The 22239-nt window shown below is 38.2% G+C and overlaps 1 protein-coding gene across 1 annotated transcript in view; it reads left to right on the top strand.

Annotated features, from left to right (window-relative positions):
• atrnl1b (attractin-like 1b) overlaps positions 1-22239 on the top strand; it is a 116489-nt gene that overhangs the window by 62595 nt on the left and 31655 nt on the right. Inside the window, exons 25-26 of the mRNA XM_017695966.2 lie at positions 5493-5554; positions 11652-11730. Coding sequence (XP_017551455.1) covers positions 5493-5554; positions 11652-11730 — 141 coding nt within the window. The remainder of the gene's footprint in view (positions 1-5492; positions 5555-11651; positions 11731-22239) is intronic.

The raw sequence follows: 22239 nt of genomic DNA, 5'->3' as shown, positions 1-22239 counted from the left end.
TATTTGAAATTGTTAATGGACAGAGCTGGCTGTAAGACTCTAACAGGCTTTGTACAAAATGGTCTATTCAAACATATAGTGCAAGTCATCAAACAATACTCAAAATCACACAGTGGATGTCTAGTTTCAGAGGACACTCAACTACAGCTCCAGCTAAATAGAAGACTCAGAGAAGACAAACTCCACACGAGGCATTAGCCTCAGATATGACTGCCGTTGTCACTGAGCTACAGAGATTGTTGAAATACACAGATGAGGAGCAAAACTACAGCTGTACAGAATGTTTTTTCTGACATGGAACAAAACCCACTACTCATTCCAAGGTAGCATTAATATAGCATAGCTAGCTGATACACTTCATATAAAATCAACTCAATTTTAATGATTTAACTGTTAAGGTACATTGCACTCAAGTACACTAACAACTTCTAAATTCTAAGTAGATCACTCAGTTTGGTATTGGACTCTGTAGATTAGATTAAATTAGATTAAGTGACCCTTATTAGTCCCACAACGGGGAAATTTCACCTCCGCATTTAATCCATCCGTGAAGTGAAACACCACATACACTCTAGTGAGCGTACACACACTAGGGGGCAGTGAGCACACTTGCCCGGAGCGGTGGGCAGCCCAATCCGCAGCGCCCGGGGAGCAGTTGGGGGTTAGGTGTCTTGCTCAAGGACACCTCCGTCATGTGCTGTCTGCTCTGGGGATCGAACCGGCGACCTTCCGGTCACAAAGCTGGTTCCCTAACCTCCAGCGAGTACTAAGAATATGTACGTATACTTGTACTCATACGCTCATAAATCTCAAATAGCTTAAATCACTTCTCAATCACTTGGTTAAATGCATATTGCCTAATTGAAACATTTAGTAAAACATACAATCATAAATAGATTTTATGAGGTCTGTGCTGTATGCTACAACTTCAAATATTTGTCAGATTCTGATGGGATATGACTGCTTATGTCAGGTTTGGTCATGTTCGGACGTCATTTCCCGAATATATGTTGGGCTCGGGTCAGGTTCAGATTTCATGTTTGGGTTCTCCCAGCTCGTCTTTCACCCACATGTCTTCTTGCCAGATAAATAAATGAGTTTACAGCATTTAAACTTAAGTTTGGACTAATCACCTAAGGAGTCATTTATAGATCTCTTTCCTGTGTGGATGATTATGGGCTGGTTTGGGCTTAGTTTTGGACGGACTTCATTATGTGGGCCCGCCGGTCGGGTTTTTTTTAGGGTTGGATTGGGTTTGGATTTAAAAGTAAGTGTTGTGGGTCATATCAGAGAAAAAATGATTGGATTGTATTTTGGTTCGGGCCAAAATATCAGGCCCAGTTAAAACTCTGCTGTATGGTTTTTGAAGGTAACCACTTGATTGACTTCTTTATAACCTTGCTCATGGTAATTACTGCTACTAATAAAATGTGTTCAATAAAGCTTAGTTACATTTGCTGCACATTAATATTACTGAGACACTAATGAAACCACCATCTAATATTGATCAGTTTTCATGTTTCCATGCCTTTATCACATGTGAAATGAGTTTTTAGACAAGGTTAATTTATTTACAGACCCTTTTCAGCCCTCCATTTCTGCTGAGTTACATTCATCCAATGCAGGTTTTCTATTAATTTTTCCAAAAGCGAGTTGCTTATTTACCATGAAGCAAGAGGGCATCGTTAAATCAAATGGCCTCTGTATCACTGTGAGCATGTTGTGCGCTCATGTTTATGATCAAAGTGTCCGATCAGCATTTATTAGCTGACGGGGGGGAAATTGAGACTGCAAATACAAGCGCACGCGTTAACACATAAAAACCTCAGAAAATATGTGAAATTGAATCTGGAGAGGCAGAGTGCTCTGGCTGTGCGGGAAACCCAATCTGACAAAGCATTTACTGCACTGCAGCAAGCAGACTGTAGCCACTGTTTACCGCTCAGCACCTCTCAATCTGCTGAGATGAGGTCAGCCGCTGTGCTAATGTTTATGCTCTCAATATCTGCCACCTGTAGGTGCTTTGGTTTTGAGTGTGTTTTGTATTTTCAGTTTTTTTTTTTTTTTTCTTTCTTAGTATTTTGTAATTCCAATGCTCTTTGATGGACAAGACTTTTTGAGCAAATGTAATGATATCAGAAAAGCTGATAATCTTTGTGTCAGTGCTCCCAGTGTGCTAAAGCTAAGATCCTTAGCCTGCATGTTTATGGCATTGTCATAATTGATGAATCATGAATTTTTGAGTTTCGAGAAAGTCCTGTTTATTCCATTTAATGAGTTACATAAAAAAATCACTTTTTCCTCGCTCTCTGCTCAAGGCGGTTTTGTCCTCTTGCACATGATCTACTTGGGGGAGGGTGAGACGGTCTTGCCCTGATGAGGGTTCAGCTTCAGAACATGAGAGCTGAGGACAGCAGAGGAAGAGATTGATACTCACTGACATGAACAGATGATCTAGTGTTTATAATGAGCTTTTAGCCTTAGGTTTGCATGCAGACCCTTTAATGAAGGTAGAACACAAAGCTTTTTGACATCACTTTGTGTTCATCTCTCTGTCTCTAGCTGTTGCTCTCTCTGTACAAGCAGTCAAAAGTTTGGACATCCCCACCTGAACATGCATTTTTCATGATCTTAACATATTAGGCGCTTTTCCATGGCACAAGGACCGATCCCAGACTTTCAGTTCTGGTTCTAGCTCATTTTTCACCTGCTTCACAACTGGAACTGTCATTATAATTGCAATTAACAATTAGCCATCTTGTTTAGTAGTACTACATTCATACTAGTTGTTCTGACCTAATATAATACTGTTCTGCACAACTATACAGAAACATGTAGAATCAAACAAAGCTTCTAGTTTGTCAAATGAGAAAGCATAAGCAAATACACTCCACTCTAACCGTAACTCCGTACGGGCTAGCATAGCGTTAGCTTTGTAGCTAGCTTATGTCACCTTAGTGAATGCTTTGCATTTGCATACTTTGCATTCACTAAGGCAGACATTCTGTTCTAGTTTGCATTCAGGTCCATGTATTGCTCATGTAGTAGTGCTTGGTACCTCAGTTGGCTTCAGCTGCAGGTGTTACCAAAGACAGAATAGAATATCCTTGAATACCATTAGGGCCTGTTGGTGCTAATCTTAAGCAAGTACCAAAAACCATAAAACTGGAACTGATGGCCAATAGAAAAAGCTCATGCCTAGGTTTTGGGTGCCAAAGGTTCCAGTGTTTTATACATTGAAAAACACCCTTTGATCTAAAGGCTTAAGCTCAAATGCAAATGAAATTAGAAATTATCAAAGATAAATACAAACAGTGAAGTACAAAATTATTTCTCAATGAACAACATATCTCTGCTGTCGGCGCACAACCTTGTATCTCCAAAATAATACCTTTACAGGAGAAAGAAAAACATACTTTACTTTTAAAGTAATTCAGAGTAACGAGACTTTTTCCCAATTCTTAATGGGCCGTTTCTTTTGGCCTATTCATTTGCACATAATGTAAACAGGCATTTTCAAATTATGTCAAACTGACAAAAATGGAGACACAAGGTTTTGTTCCAACAGCAGCAAAATATAGTTATGAAATGCCCTCCAACAAGTGAGTTTTAGAAATGTGTGTATCTTCAGTCCTGGTGGAAAATCATCTTGCGTTACTTTTTATAAATTAAAACGGAGAAATTTGTGAAGTCTCTTCTCATTTGCTGGTAATTTTAAATTCAGTTCACAATTGAAATTTATTTCAGACCTCCAGTATTTTATGGAAAATAGAAAGTTATTGCGCCTTCCGCCCGAAGACTGGGATAGGCTCCAGCACCCCCCGCGACCCTGACGGAGAAGCGGCTTAGATAATGGATGGATGGATGGATGGATGGATGGATGGATGGATGGATAGAAAGTTACTGCATCATTATTATATACATGTTCTCTGAAGGTTTTTAAATTGTGGTTACTTTTCACTGCATTGTCTTATAATTCCGTTTCACAGTCTAATTAAATTATTTCAATTTCCTCAGTAAATTGCTTACAGTTCATATTCTCAGCACATTTTGGTATTTATATTATCGGTTATAAAACCTCTGTATGCTCATAATGTTAAATCTAGAACTTGCACCATATAAGAACAGTTTTGTATGACTCATGATGTCTTAATAGCACTGCCTCCTGGGGCCACTGCTTGACACTCAGGACATAGAGATGAAAGATGTTCTCAATGAGTGTGGATATACTCAGCATAATGCAAGTTCAGGAATGACCAGTAGATTCACTCTTATCTCCTTTAGATAACACATACCTCATTGTAGGTATGACCACATTCACTTGCCCTTTCCACCAGAGGCACCTCTCAATGACCTTTCATAGAGCAGGAGAGTTATCACACAAGCGTAACCTGGCTCCATTATGTCCCTTCACATCTACCAGACCACAGTCTCCCTGAGAGCTGTGTCCTAATGGAGCAGGCAGGGACCTGGAGTATAGCTACTCTTTTTGAGCTCTGCCTCTTGCCAAAGTCTGTTTGCTGTGGAGATGGTTCAGCCCTAATGGAGTGTTAAAACTTTCTTCTGCACTCCCCCTGGATCTGCCTCAGCTTAGCTCTTGTGACTGAGCCAAGCACCTAATGAAATGAATGGTCTCTTCAGAGGGTCTGCCCACAGCTCTGTTGCATTATTCATCCACTATTTCAGGGTGACTTACAGACGCGTACATTTGAAACATTAATCCATTTATTTTTGTTGGGTATTTACCCAGGCAATTCAGTAGCCTACCTCTTGGGATGCTGTGACAGTGCACTCTTTGACACTGTGCTTGCCAGATTTCTTTTAAGTGTTCTAATGCTGAATTAATGGCTTTGCACTGCTCATTGTCGATCCACTGCTGTTATGGTGCTCCCAGAAGTCTAAGCCATCTAAAGGAATCATTTCATCCAGTGAGTAATCTCAATCTGAAGCTTCTGTTAACTGACCTTGCGCTAAATGGATCGAATAACATTGCACAAACATAGAAATTACTGCCACACATAACCTGGAGATAACGTGAGGTTCAGACTTTCTTCTTCACTCCTGCAGTCAATGGAAATCTAATCCAGACCATCAGTCATTTTAAAGCTGCCTTCCAGCCATGAACAGACACATTCCAGTCCATTAAAACCAGCAGAATTGGGAGCTTTTATCTTGTAGTGTCACTCTTTCTCTGTCTGATCCTTGTAGTGAGATAGTAGACCACAAGCCCACAGGAAATAATTCCAACATATAGATAATTTACCTGAGGAATATCAGGTTGGGTGTCTATGTGCTCTTAATGACTGCAATTTAACAATTATAGTGCTTTTGGGCAGAAAGGCAGCAAATCTGAGTGTGTCTTGAGGCAGTTAACATTTTGTGTCTGGTCCTGAACCTCAGCTAGTGACAAAAACCTTATTCATGTTTATGCATATGACCAAATATTTCCCTTTTGGCTCTTGAACATTCTTTCTTTTGCTGTTCTCTTATAGATTGCCTTCTCTCAGCACAACAGCATCATGGACCTTGTGCAGTTCTTTGTTACATTTTTCAGGTGAGTCCATTTTCACCTCTTGTTTAACAGTGCTTCACTGTGTTAGTGGGTAAGTCAAGTCTTAAAGGTCTGTTGATTTTGTTAAGTCAATGTGAAATGAATTATCAGCAGCCTGCCCTAACTAATTTCCCTGTTGTCTTGATAGGTCATATGACTTGTCTTAGCACATTAGCAAGCTAGTGCTTAAGCATTTGGCTGGGACTTGTGACTGGTGTTCACGAGAATCTGCCATGCCTCTTCACCTAATCTAACATACGACTGTGTCCTTGACACACAAACTAACTTCTGCTCTAGTGGATGACTGTACAGTGTTGAACTGTACTTGCTTATTCAATTTACAAGATTCTGAATGTGTTGATTTATATGCCTTTATTGATTTGGGTCAGACAAGTCGGAAACTGAATCCAACAAGATTGAATCAGGCCATCAGTAAACTCACTCCTCATAAATGGGGAAAATTACACCCTGTTTTTAGTTGTCTCCAACAGCACTGGATATCCTGATTGACAGATTTATTGCAGTGATGGGGAACTGAATAAAATAAATGTCCTAACTTTTTGTATGTCTACATGCAACTATGAAAGTCCTTTAAAATGTAAAAATACATAAAAACTAAGCCTCAGTGTGGATCATAAATATAAATACTGTGTCAAAAGTGAGGTAAACAAAACAATGAAGCTGATTGTAAAAGTCATTCCATATGTTTTGTTTCAGAGGACAAATATAGCAAGCATGATGATTGTATTAAATAAAAATTATAGGCTTTTTTCACAAAAATCATTAAATGTTCTGTAAAAGTCTAGAAAGCCTTGATAGTTGCCCACTGTTTAAACTTCTTATAAAGAAAAATAAACTTTTTGACATAATTTAGACAGAAACCAATGTTTTCAGTTATGTTTGAGACATTGCTTACCTGCTGTTTGTGTGTTCAAGTAGATTAGTTTATTTCAGACCTATTGACAGTTAAGACACTTTTTGTTCCCATTGCCACGTAAAGAGTGCATGTGGAGCAGTTAGCTTTCAGCTAGTTACAAAACCAGCTGTCATGACTTTTACATTAATGGCTCACTCTGATATAATTTCAGTGTGAGTAGAATCTGACTGCAGCCTGACTGTAGAAAAAACGCTTGACTCACAGCTCTGCTTCAGCATCCATCTGCTGTATTTTGCACATAATTTGTGAAACAATGTGCTTTTGCCAGTGGAGAGATGGTCACCAACACAGCATATCTCCTTGCAGCAGCCCCTGAAATGCACATCACCCAAACATAGAATATATTAGCAGAGGCAAGAAATGTCACTGGTGATGAGCAAGCAGGATTATCTTCAGTTTCTGTCAGCCATCACTCTCTGCTCCCTGTCAGCACCTGATCTCTACATTCATCTTCCCTTCAGGTCAACACAGCCACAACACAGCCAGAAATAGATCACAGTATGGTAATGAATAGCTTCCCCTTAAAAGATGCCTTTTTACAGCTTGGCAAACGACCAAATCCCTTGTTTTGAAGGTGCCTATTAAAAATATCAAATCTAGTTATTACCCTCTCAGCAAAGGGCTGCACTTGAACGTTAAAACATTTCCAATGGAAATATGACGTTAATTAAGAATCAGACCTTGTATAACCTGAAATTACCCAATGTTTAACAGAAGTGATGGCATACTCCATTTTTCCTGGCTGAATGGCTTTTTAACAGCCACTTTGTCATTTCTGCAAGTTAATGTATTTGGTTCAGTTTCTAGAATCCTTTTGCTGTGTTAGCCATCTGGCTTGTGCTATTAGGGCTTCAGAGTTCAACAAGAGCACTTTCCTGATGTGGTAAACAGAGTTTTCAAAGGTGTGCTATGGTCTCTTTTTAAGCAGCATTGGTCTGTATCTCTTTATAGTAACCTCCCTGCCATTTTCTGAATGTGTTTAAATGAATCTCTTTTCTCAGAAACTCTCATTTGTGATGAGTAAAGGCCAGTGCATCATTCCAAAGATATCACCATCCCACTGCTTCAATCGTGAGACTAAAATGACTCAATAAATGATGATTGTAGTGTGGCCCTACTCCCATGACTCACAAGATAGAAATGATGAAGGTTTTGGCTGAGGACTTCAGACTGTAGTGACAGGCTCTGGGCTTGACCCAATCTGTGTTGATCTTCTGGTCTTTGGCTCGTTATGAGCAGTGGAGCAAGAAGGAGCCCAGAAGAGTCTAGTCAAATAGGAGCGGTAGTACAATACTTTGAAACCACTTGAACAAGAGAGTTTTTGTGGCTGTTTCGTAACTTGCAAATAAATCTTGAATGGGGAGACTGCCATATGGTAACAACTGGGAAAAGGCAAATTGCTATAGAGATTCTGGACCTAAAACAATGCAAAAATTACCATCCATATGAACATTACAGTGCACAGCAATTGGCCTCAATAATTTTTTAACATGCATCCTTTCTTTTTTGTGTCGCCTTCTGAAATCAGTGTGGTCATGGTTGGGCTGGAAGATTGACCAAAAAAAGCACTGTATTGTGGCTAGTAGGCTGGCTCATTTGCCTACCAGAAGCAGGATAAACTTAAAAGTAAAACCAGTTAATAATATATTCATGACATCATAGTGCTGCTGAGTAGGTGTAGGTCACTTAAGCTGTACTTATTCTAGGAGGTAACATAGCAGCTAGCAGGCTGTCTAACTTGTCTAGCATACACAGTAAAATTAGAGAAGGTAAACAAAACATCTTCTCAACTGACTGCATATCATACAGTCTTGTTCTTTAATAGCCAATGGAGAAGAAATGTTAAAACTGAACTGTTGTTCTTAGACACTGCTAAATGTAGCTGTTCCTGCATTTGGCTCATAGGTTATATGAAGGCCTGCTACTTTAGAGGTCTATGCAGCCAAAGCAGTCATGGCAAATTCCATACCTTTTTATTTTATTTTAACCTTTTTAGTTTGTTCTTGTTCATATTGTATATACCAACTCTGTATATGTATTCACACACAGTTATTGTCGACCAACACCCAAGAGCAAGGCGTGTCCAAAGTCCAAGACTTCCAAGCAATTAAAGGCTTGTCTCACAGTGGCTACTGTTAATGTTAGTGAGTCCACCATCAGGAGAACACTGAGCAACAATGGTGAACCGCTGCTCTCCAAAAAGAACATTGCTGACTGTCTGCACTTTGCTGAAGTTCACATGGGCAAACCAGAAGGCTATAGGAACAGTGTGTTTTAGAAGGATGAGACCAAAATAGATCCTTTTGATCTCAATGAAAAGTGTTGTTTGGAGAAAGGAAACACTATATATATATATATATATATATATATATATATATATATATATATATATATACATACACACACACACACACACACACACACACACACACGCACACGCACGTGTGCATGTGTATATTGCTGTTGCTGAGGGGAAAAAAAAATAAACAAACTTGTACCTCCAAATGATGACTACAGGAGAATGAAAAAAAAAACCTTTTGCTTTAAATGTAAGTCAATAGAACCAGATATTTTTTCCAAGTAATTTTGGGTCATTTCTTTTGGTCCATTCTTCATGACATTTACACACAGTGTAAGGGGCTTCATCTCCATGCCCCAGGGGCAAGGAAAAGTAATAATAACCAATAACCCATAATGTTCCTCTTCTGACCACCCCTACTTATTGTGTGAAACACTCAGCCAGTTCACAGATCGTCCCTTTTTCAGTGTTTCACTCTGAAAAAAAGTGCAGAAGAAAATAGTGTTTTCAAGTTCACATTGCTTTACAGCATTGATTCTTTGTAGAACTTCACTGATTAGGAAATTGATGTCTCTTACCTGTGGACATTTATTATTAAGTGAAAAAGTAACAAGTGGGGGGAGGGGGTCTCTCCAAATGATTCCTCTCTGTTAAATCTGTTCTTTTGACCTGGAGCTCTGAAAGGTTATTTAAGTGAGTGAGGAAATGGCTTCATTGAAAAGCTGCTTATCTGCCTAATTGCTGCTAATTAGCAGAAGAACACTTCACTTCACTCCAGTCATTGCTGGTCCTTTTCTGTCCAAGATTCATGTTTGTGAGCAGTTGTGATTGGTCATTTGGGGCTGTCTTTGGCGGCAGTGGTTGATTTGTTTCTGGATTGATAAAAATGATTCATCACACAGGACTCTGTTTCCAAACTCTTTACCTGGAGGCAGCCAGGATTCACTTGCACCTTTTATCACAAGTTAATAGTCAGCATATAGTTGTCATCTGTTAATATGTCCCCAAGCTGGTTCAAGCCAAATCACACGCTCCCTTGCTTCGTGCAGTCCTGTGGACCCTTTCTCCTACTTAATTTCCTCGATTCCCCCCACATATTTACTTGACTCTCCCCATCCGCTGCAGCAAGAGGGGAGAGAACCCTTTAATTGCTTTATTTCTCTTATTAATTCTGATTCCAGGTGGAACTGTGGAGGGGATTAAATCCTGTTTACTGTCTGAAACGCTGGGGATGAAAGAGAGAGATCTGAAGAGGGATTTCTCTCGCACTGCTACTTAATCGAGCCATTCAAGTTTTCTCTCTTCCCCCTTCGTCTCCAGTTCGGCATTATCTTCAAACGAGCCCAAGATGGTGTGCGTTTGAAAGCATTAAAGGGATTTCATCATTCAGCTTTTTTTTTCCCTGTGTGAACCATGAATTAATTTCACTCCAAGATGTTTACGAATGCTCACATATCTCCACAAATACAGATGCCGAAAACCAATTTGCCTGCAGTTCTTGAGTTCACTGTTGGCATGCTTTTGAGGAGTTGCTTTTTTGAAGTGCATCACCTGGTTTGACTCTTGACCGAGACCCATAGATTGCTTTGCTTGATCTTGGGTACGCAGAAATTCTTGGGACTTTCAGGCATCTTCATGTATGTGCGAGTTTACTGTTGGGTCATTTCAAATAATAATGAATTTGCACTGGGAAGTAATATTTGGCTTTTTATCCCAGTAATTTATTTGTCATCACAGACATGGCTTTCAAGGAAATGAAAAATGTGCTCTTTGCTTATGTGTTAATGCACGCTTAATACTTCTATGCTTTAAATTTGTGACCTGAAGACATTTAACAGCAGTTTTTTTTCCTGGCATTTTTAGATGATTTATTTATTCTATTGTATTTATGTAATTTATTTCCTCTGTATTTGCATATGCAATGAAGTACTATATACATTTTCTTAGCTTCTCTAAAACTGAGAATAATTAAAAACAAATTGTGCTTCTTTGACATAACTCTTTTGGGAATGAATGTTTATTGCTTTTGTTGGAGCCTTGTGTCAGTGGACACTGTCTGATATCAGTATGTAATATATATATATATATATATATATATATATATATATATATATATATATTTTTTTTTTTTTTTACACTGTGGCATAAAGGTAGCTGCAGCACTGCAAGAAGAATTCTTGAGCTGGATGACAAGCACAAGATATTAAGTACAACACACTGTGTTGTGAATGGACTTTGAAGAATCCTGCATTATGCGAGTGCTGCAGAGATATTTGTTTTCATGGAACAGTACGTCCCTCTAGCAAAACTCACAGTGTAGATATCCAGCAGAAATGACACATTTCATAATTAAAATAATCATGGTGGATCCAGAGTGATCATTCAAAAGAAAAAACTGCTGTCAGTCTTTCGTGGTTGATGTAAGGCCTTAGACTTGTGATGAATCCCTCCCTCTATGCAGATGGAGTACATGTGAATATTTATTTTGGCCATGCACCCTGGCCCTCTCTTCGCAGTTGTAAAGTGCAGTATTAAAACCCATCATCATTGTGTGATGAATACTGATTAGCTTGTTGAGCAAATGCAAATAAGCAAAGTTCTTTGATTCTTTTTAATTAATATGCAATGCTTTTCAATATTGTCATATACAATAGCTATTTTATCTGTTAATTTTACAGAGACGTCTTTGTGAAACAGCACTTCAAATGCTATTGATTAGAGTTGTGAAAGTGTAAAAGTATGGCACGAGTTCAAACTGGCTGGTGTGTTGAAGGTGATGAAAATGGACACTGCTGATGAGGGGACTGTTAATACATAGTGTACGTATGTGAAGACTGAGCCCATCTCTCCTTTTTCTTTTACAGCTGTTTTCTGTCTCTGTTGCTGGTAGCTGCAGTGGTGTGGAAGATCAAACAGACCTGCTGGGCATCAAGACGACGGGAGGTACTCACATTTTTCCTTTCACCTTCATTTTAACGCCCTCAAAATACAGTAAATGAAGCCAAATGAATTATATAAACATCATGTCACTTACTGTACGAAATAGAGATGTTCTGGTCCAGTTTTTTGCCCGACAACACTTTTTTTTTTTTTTTTTTTTTTTGTGTTTCCATTAAGTCTGAGTCTCGTCAGTTATTTATATGTTCATATTTAATGCAAACACACAATTGGTAAGCTATGCTAGACTTCCAATTATTGATAAAGTAAAATTGTTGACTGTTATGTATATACATTCAGGCTGATGCTTTGTCTTTTGTGGTCTTTTTTATGAGCATATTATATTGTGTTTAATATTGACTTTATGAACCAATTTGATTGGAATACTCTCTAAAGGTATATCTCTTGTGAAACGTGTTACTCTGGTATGGGCCGCTGCTGTGGAATAACCATGTAACCTGTAATTTGAAATTGTTTTAGCATTGTTCTAATGAAGTAGCCTGTTGCTTTCTTTTTGTTTTAAAAATGCTGCCTCTGTTTTGTAATAGAAGGTGTGTGCGTGTGATACAGCCAGTCAGGCAGAACATTCCTGCAAGTATTTTCATGTTTACATTGGTTGAGACTCCAGAGTGGGAAAACTGTCCAGGAGTATCTTTTGTAGAGTTGTGTATTTTTGTAAAATAGACACATAACAGTGGTGTGTTCACATCTCTCATGTCCATGATGACATGTGGCTAACGTAACTTATTACTGCAAGTTAACAGGTGACTAATTTGTTTTTATGGCATCTCTGTGATAGTTATGTGAATAGTGCAAGAAAGAAACAATGGATTGGGACTGTATCAGGCTTAATACAGCAGATACCCAACATGGCCGAATCATCGCTGATAACAGTCATCTGGATTGGATCTGGACATCCTTAGGACCCAGTATAGCTGTTCTCACCATAAATATTTGATTGGAAAGTCGGGGTACATGATTACAAAACAGTGTCAGTAATATGATCGTTGCTGTGCCCTGAAAAAAACCGCAATGCTCATCTTCCTAATTAGAGGTCCTTATGAACCACTTTGCTTTTACAGTAGTTATCTAAAGCAGAGTTGATTAGAGACAGAGAGAGGGAACAGCAGCTTCCCTTGTTTTGTCACACTAAAAAAAGTAACTGATTTCTCATAGGTTTTTCATTATCAGGAATGCTTCATTCACTGTGATATAGATGGCTTTACTGAAGGGTCTAGGTTTTAGAGGCCTTCAGGGACAAACAAATGTACTGTGGTCACATGCCACAAGCTCTGTTAATGTAAATTACCGCTGCAGTCGTCAATGTCATGATCTCTGGTTCGCTAATAACTGTATCATAGCCTGTGAGCTGCGTTTGTCCGTTTGGTAGGAGGGAGCTGACATTGGTAATCATGAGAGGTTGATCTCTTTTGCTCTTCTGCTAATTGACATATGAAAATAAACATGAGTGATGACTGCAGTGATCCAGAACCGTATTCATCTAAAGAATTAAAGCCAATAAGGTCTAATGTGGGCAGATGGGCTTCGGCTATTAGCATTCCACTCGCTTCAACATTCCACTTCCCCAGTTCAGATCATCTGTTTGTTTCTGCCCTCCAGCACCCTTGGGGGGGAGGGGAAGGGTGGGGAGGGGAAGGGTGGTGAGGGGGGGGGTTATCTTTTAATTTGAAATGATTGAAAAGTTTAAAGGAGGCACTCCAGGAAAATAATTGCTTCCAAAGATTTATTTTCTTCTTTCTGTTTGTCTTAAGTTTTGATCAAGAAAGAGACAGGATAAAGTGCCCATCATTTTGCCGCGAATCATTCGTCAAGGTCGTCCTGGTCGGCTGGCCTTTTGGAGTTTGCGTTAGTAAAATTAGGCTGGTACCGTTTTAGCGCAGATGTATTTTCACTGTTTTTACGTTTTATTTATTTATTTTCCCCCACCAAGTAACCAGCAGTTATTTATTGCCTTGTTCTTAGTGTGGCACTTGGTATTTAGTTCTTGGCCACAGCAATTTTCAGCAGTTCCGTCTTGGCCTGCAAATGCGTCCTCTGTGCCCTGTTTGTCCTGGCTGACATAATGAAAGATGTGAGCTGGAAGAGAAGATATGTTTAAAGCTACCATTATGCAAAGATTCCTCCCTACAGTCTCACAGGCTGTGAGATCAAACCATGGAAAATAGAAACAGCAATGCACTGCAGCACTCAGGAACACTTGCCACCTGAGAAAAATGCTTAAAGTGACATTGTCATTCTGCAGTGCCACGCAGACATCAGAGACCTCATTTGTTTAATTTCCAGTCACAACAACACTTAAGTCATTTATTTTTCAGCATCAGTAGTCAGTGACAGAAAAAATATTTAACTGTTTAACAGAAAATGAACAGAAGCCTGAGCTATTTCCCAAAGATTAAAGCTTTACTGTTTATTGGGTGACGGCTTTGGTTGCCTACCAGGTTATGGATTGTTGTTAGAAGTCCTATTTTCACAATATCTTTTAATAATTTTTTTTTAACACCATTTCTTTTCTGCGTATTTTCCTTTGTTCTCCTTCCCCTTGGATTATCCTATCTCTACAAATATCTCCTGAAAAATGAATAACCTGTGCTTAATGGCTGTTTTGACGAAGTTAAGTGAAAGGATGGTTGACTTGTGCTGTACTGTGTTTTGTTGAACAGTTACTTTAGTGTGAGTGCAGCATAAACTTCCCTCTAGCTGGCTTTTGTGTGTCAGAGTAATTCCAATTAATCTCACTAAAGACATCCAGTTCATGCTTTTCTACTTGTTGCTCTTTTAATAGTATAGTAGTAAATAGTAAACACACAGTTCTAGCTTTGATAAGGTTGCATCTTGTGTACAAAGAGAATGCAACTCTGTTCCAAATAATTATTTAGCTTGAGTAGTTAGGATCAAACAGACCACAGTGGGCAATCACTGATTGATATTGTATAGCATATTGTCACTGGATCACACATGAAATGTTTTCTTTACTTTAGTTGTTTGAAAGTTCTAACAAAGCAAATTCATATGTTTGATCAAGCTGGAAAAAAACACTTTCCTAGTATACCATTGCAGTATGTTAGTTTCACTGACTGTGTGTGTATGGTGCTACATGTTCCCATATTTCCAGTCTCAGGCTTCTTGTACACTGAATGTAATGGGCTTGTTTGTGTTTGTGGATTCTCTTGTTGTTGCCTATGTGACGTTTTGTGTTGGTTTCAGAGTGCCTTAAAGAGTGTGGTGCTAAAAGGTGCTTTGCATTTATTAGAACTGATTTTAGTTGAACAGAAGTACATTAATGAAGCACTTTTTCAGTTTGATTTAGCAAAGCGAGTGCCGTGTATATGTCTGCATATATGTACATCTAAATATTTTCATGTTTCAGGGACTATTTCATCAAGCAAAGCGTTTAGTTAGTGCCAGAGACAGGGATTTAGATTATCATTTCTTTGTGTTAAATGTAAAAAGAGCTGGACAATATGGCAAAAATATAATATGATACTTTAAGTTTTCACAATGCATGATAAGCAACAATATTTGTCTTTTCTGATGTCTGATAAATTGTAGCAGAAAAAAGTAGGTCCATGTTTTATAAATAAATACATAAATAAAGAAAGAAATCTGTTACAGACTAGACTATGAATACAATAGTTGATGTTAGCATTTATATATATATATATAATGTATGTGTTTGTATATTATGTATGTATGTGTGTGTGTGTGTGTGTGTGTGTTTTTATATATATATATATATATATATATATGTATGTATGTGTATATGTATGTGTATATAATGTATGTATTATGTATGTGTGTGTGTGTGTGTGTATGTGTGTGTATATATATATATATATATATATATATATATATATATATATATATATATATATATATATATATATATATATCTCATATCTCAACATCTTAGCAGGGCCTTTTCTGACCTGTCTGTTCTAGTTTTCCGTTCCTTTTTTTTTTGCATATGAGTTTAATGGTTTTGTGATGCTAATGAAATCATTTCTCATTCAGACCAGCAATCATATCTCTGTCAAAGATCATTCCTTTGCTGCTTTTAACCATGAATCGATCCTTTGTAAATGAGGCATCTGTTGTCTTTGTTGGTCAAATATTAATCTTTCCTTTTTAGAAAGTGACATTTTAACAGCCTGTTTTGTTAGAGCTACATAACAGGCAGAGGAAAGGAAAGCCGTAATCATGTGCAATTAAAAGGCTTTATCTTTGTTCTGCAAGGAGCAGCAGACGTGGAAATCTTTGATTAGAGGCAGTAGTCTTGTCTTTTGTTCTATTTGCTGATTTGTTGAATTGAGGGGACTGGGCTCCTGGTGCTTAGCACTATAGCCTCATATCCTGCTGAAATCAGAAAAAGATTGAGTGAAATCTAAAAGAGGTTATGAGAATTAAATAGAAATGTTGTGAAGTGACCTATTCAAGACAGATTGAAAGACCTGGAGAGGATTCGTATTCAAATAATACATGTTATATGCCTCCAATCTGTCTTTTAACTATCATTTGTATTAGTAAATAGATTCATTTATGTGGATTAATTATGTTTTAGGTATTCATTATACCTAGTGTCATTACCTTTCATTTCAAAGGCTTATTCTCTCATCTTTCATTTCTGTGACAGATTTTGCTGCAGTATTTAGCCCCATATTCAGTTGTGCAGGTGTGTGATCTAAATGGAAGCGTTGCTGATTCTGAATGACTAGTCTCTAAGAATGCAAAACAAACTTTTCCACAGTATGTGACATGAATAAATCGCTCTGTTCTCTTCAACACCACCTCACCTCTAGAGGGCACAAGGCAGACAAACAAACCTGTCAATCACAGAATCATTTTTTCACATTTCTCATAAATTCTTGTTATTCAGTTATGCACCTCTCATAAATGTAGTTATTAAAACAGACCTATTGAGCAAAATATTTCTGTGGAGTATAATTCTAGAGTTACAACTAATAGACATTATCAAAAACATTTGATAAAAAAATTGTTGGCAACAATCATGTTATCAGTTAGTTGGCTTAATAATGTGTGCATATCTGGTTAACATCATGTGATTGAAGGAGGAAAAACAGGTAGCGGATACTTCAATAAAGAATTGTGCATGAACCCCCCCAAAAAAAGAACTCTGGAAACACTTCTTTTTAACATCTCAAAAGGTAGTTTCCTATATGATATGTAAAATCAAGCTCAGCGGGACCAGCAGTGCGCCCATCAGGTGCAAGAGAGAATATACACTATACAAAGGTCTTATTATAAGAGCAGTCAAAAGTAAATAAAAACAGCATGTGACTTCCTGCTTTTTCAAGTTAATTCTGTTTTCATTTAGCAGATAGAATATGTAGTGCTGGCTGAAGCAATGAGATTCATTTTGAAACTGTTGGTCTAAACCATCTGGCTAAATGACCTGGTTATCAGAGCTACGTTAATGCTCACAGGTCAGGCAACGCTAATGTATACAGACTGGCTTGGCTTTTTCTCCAGGTTTTAGCCTCTGTTCTACATGAGGTTTTTTATAGCTTTATTTTTTGTATTTGAATGTTTGTTATACATATTTGAAAACGGCAACATTGCCCATTTGTGTACTGTCATTTTACGCGTGATGAGCTGCTTTGGGTCTCCGAATTTGGGGAAGAGAGACGGCCATGCTGCCCACCCAGAGAGAGCGAGGCCAGTTGTATTTTCTTGGACTCCTAGCCACGGATGGCTGTAGTGTCACTGGAGATTGAACTCGCGATTTTCTGACAAAACAGCTTAGACGGTTGGGTTGCGTCACAAGGGAGACATTTTTTTATTTATCACTAGAGGAGAAATACAGAAACCCTGCCTATCTTGGCTATATTGGGCTCTAGCTTGTACGATTTTGTAGTGGCCTTAATTATTTTGGCACAAGAACATCTGTTGCTGTAACCTTTTTTGAAAATATGTGTAAAATATTGTTTAAAGGGTTTTATTTGGTTGTTTTTGTATTTAAAGGGGAAATTGTAATGTATTTTTTAATGTATTGAATGACAGTTATTGGCAATCTAATATGTACAAGTTTTTGTCTCCCAACTAATTGATTTATTGAGGTCATAAAGGACCAACTAATTGGTTAAGGAGATCATTAGTTGCAGCCCTGTATGATGCCATGTATGTAATATATTGTTGAAATATACCTCATTTATTATTCATCTGTTTGCCGTGGCATCTGATGATAGGCTTTCCAACTCAAATAGGCTATTATTTAAACTTTAGTAAGCCATAAATAATTGGCTAAATGGTATAAATAAGCTATACCATTCAGCCAGCTGCAGGGCACTTAGTGGCAGCTGCGAGAATCAAGAAGAGTTCCATAGCTTAATTCAGAATCTTGTATGTAGGAACTACGTATGTCCTTCTTTTTTGCTTCTTTTCGCACGCCAAGTCACATTTGTGCAGCTCACTGTCCAGAAATGCCCTGTACATTTTGTGGTAAATGAATGAGAAGGAAATATCTAATAATGCATTTATGTGCAGTGGACATTTACTGTATAGACATGTTTGTTCTGAGTAATTTTGATATCTAAGTATTAGTTAATCATGGGGAAAAAAAAACGACACCAGCGTTAAAAACGACTTGTACACCATTAATCCTGGGCTGTAGACTTCCCTTTTTAGGTGACAGCACTGGTGTTGCACAGATATGTAGCACCAGTGGAAAGCAAATTAGTCGAAGTTTTAGCTCTTGTTGAGTAACAGAAGCTGCCTCTTCAGATATGGTAATGAGCTCACAGAGCTAACCAGTGTCAGGCTGGATGCTGATTTATCCCCTCAGTGGATGATATGCCAGCACTGTTAGTTTGTCAGAGAAATGTTGTTTCAGTTTCTGTTATAACTAAGATCAGCTACACTAGTTAGCCTAGTTAAAGATGACACCGGAGCGAGCCACATACTCTCTGCCTTCTTAATCCTGTCCTTAAAAACATATTCTTCAAAATATGCTCACATTAAGACAAAGCAAAGTGCGTTAGCCAAGTTGTAATAAGCTGTAATACACATACTAACTCGCAAATATTTGTGAACTCAACACACTTTGTGCTCCTTTTGTAGCATAAAATCAATATTTCACTGAATGTCCTGTATATTTAGGAATGTTCATGATGGAACTGGACGAGTCCCCAAATAGAAATTTTGGTGTTTGAAGTACTGTAATGTGCAAAGATGTCATAGCAACTTTGGCTGATTTTGGCTGACCTGTCTCAGTTGGCTGTTGGGGCCTTTGCTATGAGCACAGGTAGGTCAGACAGCCTGTTGCTGTTTCAGGGAGGTAGCTTGGATATTGATGTCTCCACGAAATGTCGCCACAGAGCAGCCAGAAGGGACACTGCCATTTCTCTACATGATGCCACTCATCAAATGAATGGTCAGATCTGCATAGACTCATTCACAGTATTAACACATGGAGATGCATATTGGATGCATTTGTTGCAGTACATATGGAAGGCATGCTCATGGAAGTGGTGACGTTTTGCAGCTGTGTGTGTCCGAAAGGCACGGAGAGAGCAGTTTTAGCTCAGAGTTTACAGAAAATCACTGTTTGGAATGTGTGAAAGGCCAGTGTCATCACCTCACTTGATGCGCCAGGCAACTGGGGTCATGTGAAGCCTAGAAGCAAGATCAGTGTGAAAATACTTCCAATGAGCTCCCAGCTGTAACACTAGTGGCTGACAGATGTTTGACGAGATAACTTAACTTAATTGAATCCCTAATGATAATTCTGTGTTTCATATTAGCAGTTTTTTGTTTTAATATCTTAATATTTTTTTCCTGCAGATTGTTTGTTGTTATTCAGTGAGGAGTATACATGTAGAAAGATGCAACAAAAAGAAAGTAAGGAGGCTAAATAATAAACTATGTAGGACAGCTATGCACTGTATTGCAGGTCATCTATGAGATTACAAGATTACTGGATTACTCTTATGTTTTCCATATCCCACAAACTCTTGATATACTCTTGATAGAAATTTAGAAATAGAAAGTATAGAAATAGAATAGAAAGACATACTCAAGATGCGAGAACGTGAACTTTTATTTATTCAGGCAATGCTATTACAATAGGTTATTCTGTGTGCCGTGTAGTTTAAGACATACTTCTGTCTGTGCAGAGGATGCACTGTTTGCATAAATATTACTTACTTGGTACTATATTATTTATGATCAGTGCTAAAAAGTGGTTGTAAAATCTTCTGAATGGTGAACAAGGAAAGCTGTTGAGGGCATGCTTCTCTTTTTTCCAAGAAGATGCTATTGTGAAAAATGAAGCAGTTGAATAACGTTTTCTGGGCAATAGCCTATCTCTGTGATAGGACAATACGTTATTATAGGCTTTACTCTCAAGGACATCAGCAAACCTCAGGCCAACAGAACCAAGTGTTCTATCTCTTTCAGTATTGCAGCTCATGGTTTCTTCTTCCAGTATAAAATCAGTACAGCTGATTCAATGAGTTTAAGAGTGTGCAGGATAAAAACTGACAAATGATTAACATTTGACGTGCAGATTTAAAAAAAAGATCAGAGAAAACACTCGTTAGAACTGTTGTTGGTTTTGATTTATTGGTATCATCTGAAGCCTGATGTTCTGATCAAACCACGTTGCCCTGCTATTTTTGTTGGTTGTTATGATGCGCAAACAGTTCTGGAAAGATTTGCAGGAGGATCTAGGACAGACCTTCACAGATTTGCATCAGCCCCATCTCCAGTGGTCCAGAAGAGCTGGTCTTATCAGACAGTAAAAATGTCCATGCCCCTAATGAGCATCTCACATATGGCTGTATCCATGTGCTCTGAACACTGAGTCACGTCATCCAGTTCATTCAACACACACTCGCCAGGGAACATTTATGACAAATTCTCTTACTGGGTTTTAAAACTCAGCTCCAAGGCTGTTGTGGTTGACTCATTCAGTTCATTAATGCACAAGTATACACAAACTCCAGTGGGCACCCGAGTGCAGCAGCACAGCATGGTGTAATGGATCAATGCAGAGCATACATGTGGGTGTGGTAATGCTACCAGATCAATATCAAATGCAATTCTGAGCCAAAGAGATTGACCTGTCTTCTATGACTACAGCCAAGTCAGTCAGCAGTTCTTTGTTGAATAACCAACTCACTGACAGCTGACGTACCTTTGGAAAAATTCTACATAATGGTGTCCTTTCAGGGTCAGTACAGATTTTAAGTGGATTTTTTTGGTGGTAGCTATACGGAACAGCTAAGGGGTAACTGAGGACTTGCCCCGAGTTTGTAGTGGTGTAGTGATCTCGTTCACTTGTTTACACCACAACAGAAAAGTATGATTAGTCTTGGGTGATACCTAAAAAAAAAAAAAGAAAAAAAAGCCTAATTTCCATTTTAAACAATGTGGATTATTTATTGATCCATTGAGTTACTTGTAATTCACTGTCATGTATTGCTCTGTGGCGGTCACCAATCCACTATCATTTTTTTTTTAATCAGAGTGAAGTTTCTGTTTTGAACATTTAGGAGTAATTATTAACTGCTAATGTTGACCCATCAGAGAGCGACCCTGTGGCTTTGTCTATAATCTTGCTGTTCTATTTCCTCTCTTAGATAATGAGCCCTACTGAATGAAAGAGAGGTGTATGCTCTACCCATCTGTGCTGCGTGAGATAGCAATGTGATGGTTGGATTGAGAAAGAGGATCTCCTCAGAGGAACACTACATTTAAAGCCTCTTGTTCTGTCTAACAAAGAGCCTCCATCCATCCTGGAATTCACTTTCACAGCGAATTAATCAAGTCTGTATGCCAGATTCTATGCACATCCATTTTCATGTATTGGCTTGGATCCAGCTTGGCTGTACCTTACACAGTGTGGGCTGCAGCTGGACAAACTTTAATTGGCTAAGCTTAGTTTTCGCAAGGCAGATGTCCAGAGCATGTCTTAAACCTGAAGAATTGTCCTTGTTTCTTTGATTCATGGTTAAGCCAGATGCATGTGGAATATTGCAGCATATATTGTGTGTGTAATTGCAAGTTAACTTCTGTAAAGGCATTTCCTATGTGTATATATAACGATACTTCATAGATCACCATCTTAATACAGTGTTTTTGTTTTTACCTGAACATTTCTCTGTTGTTGCTGTTTGTTTTGCTGTTTTTGAAAGGGCAAAGCACCTAAATAAGGTTCACTATCTATGGCCAAGAAATCTGTTGGACTTATAGTACTTGCCAAATGTGTGACAGCAAAGTTCTTATTACATAGAACATTTCGTGGGCTTAACATGAAGCCCAGAGAAAAATCAATGGACAATCAATCTCAATTTCGCATCAGTGAAGTTTTCACACTGCTACCCTGGGGGAAGGTTTTAAATGTGATTCAACAAACAAATAACACTGATTTAACCAGAACCCTACCCTAGTCTGAACTACAGTGTTTTTGTTTGCGTATTTTCTTTTTAGCATTTGTGATTAGAGAAAATGTTGCCATTGCAGCCTTTTACAGTGTAT

The sequence above is a fragment of the Pygocentrus nattereri genome, chromosome 13 (genome assembly GCF_015220715.1).
Source record: "Pygocentrus nattereri isolate fPygNat1 chromosome 13, fPygNat1.pri, whole genome shotgun sequence".
Lineage (NCBI taxonomy): Eukaryota > Metazoa > Chordata > Actinopteri > Characiformes > Serrasalmidae > Pygocentrus > Pygocentrus nattereri.
This window is presented reverse-complemented; position numbering and strand designations above follow the sequence as displayed.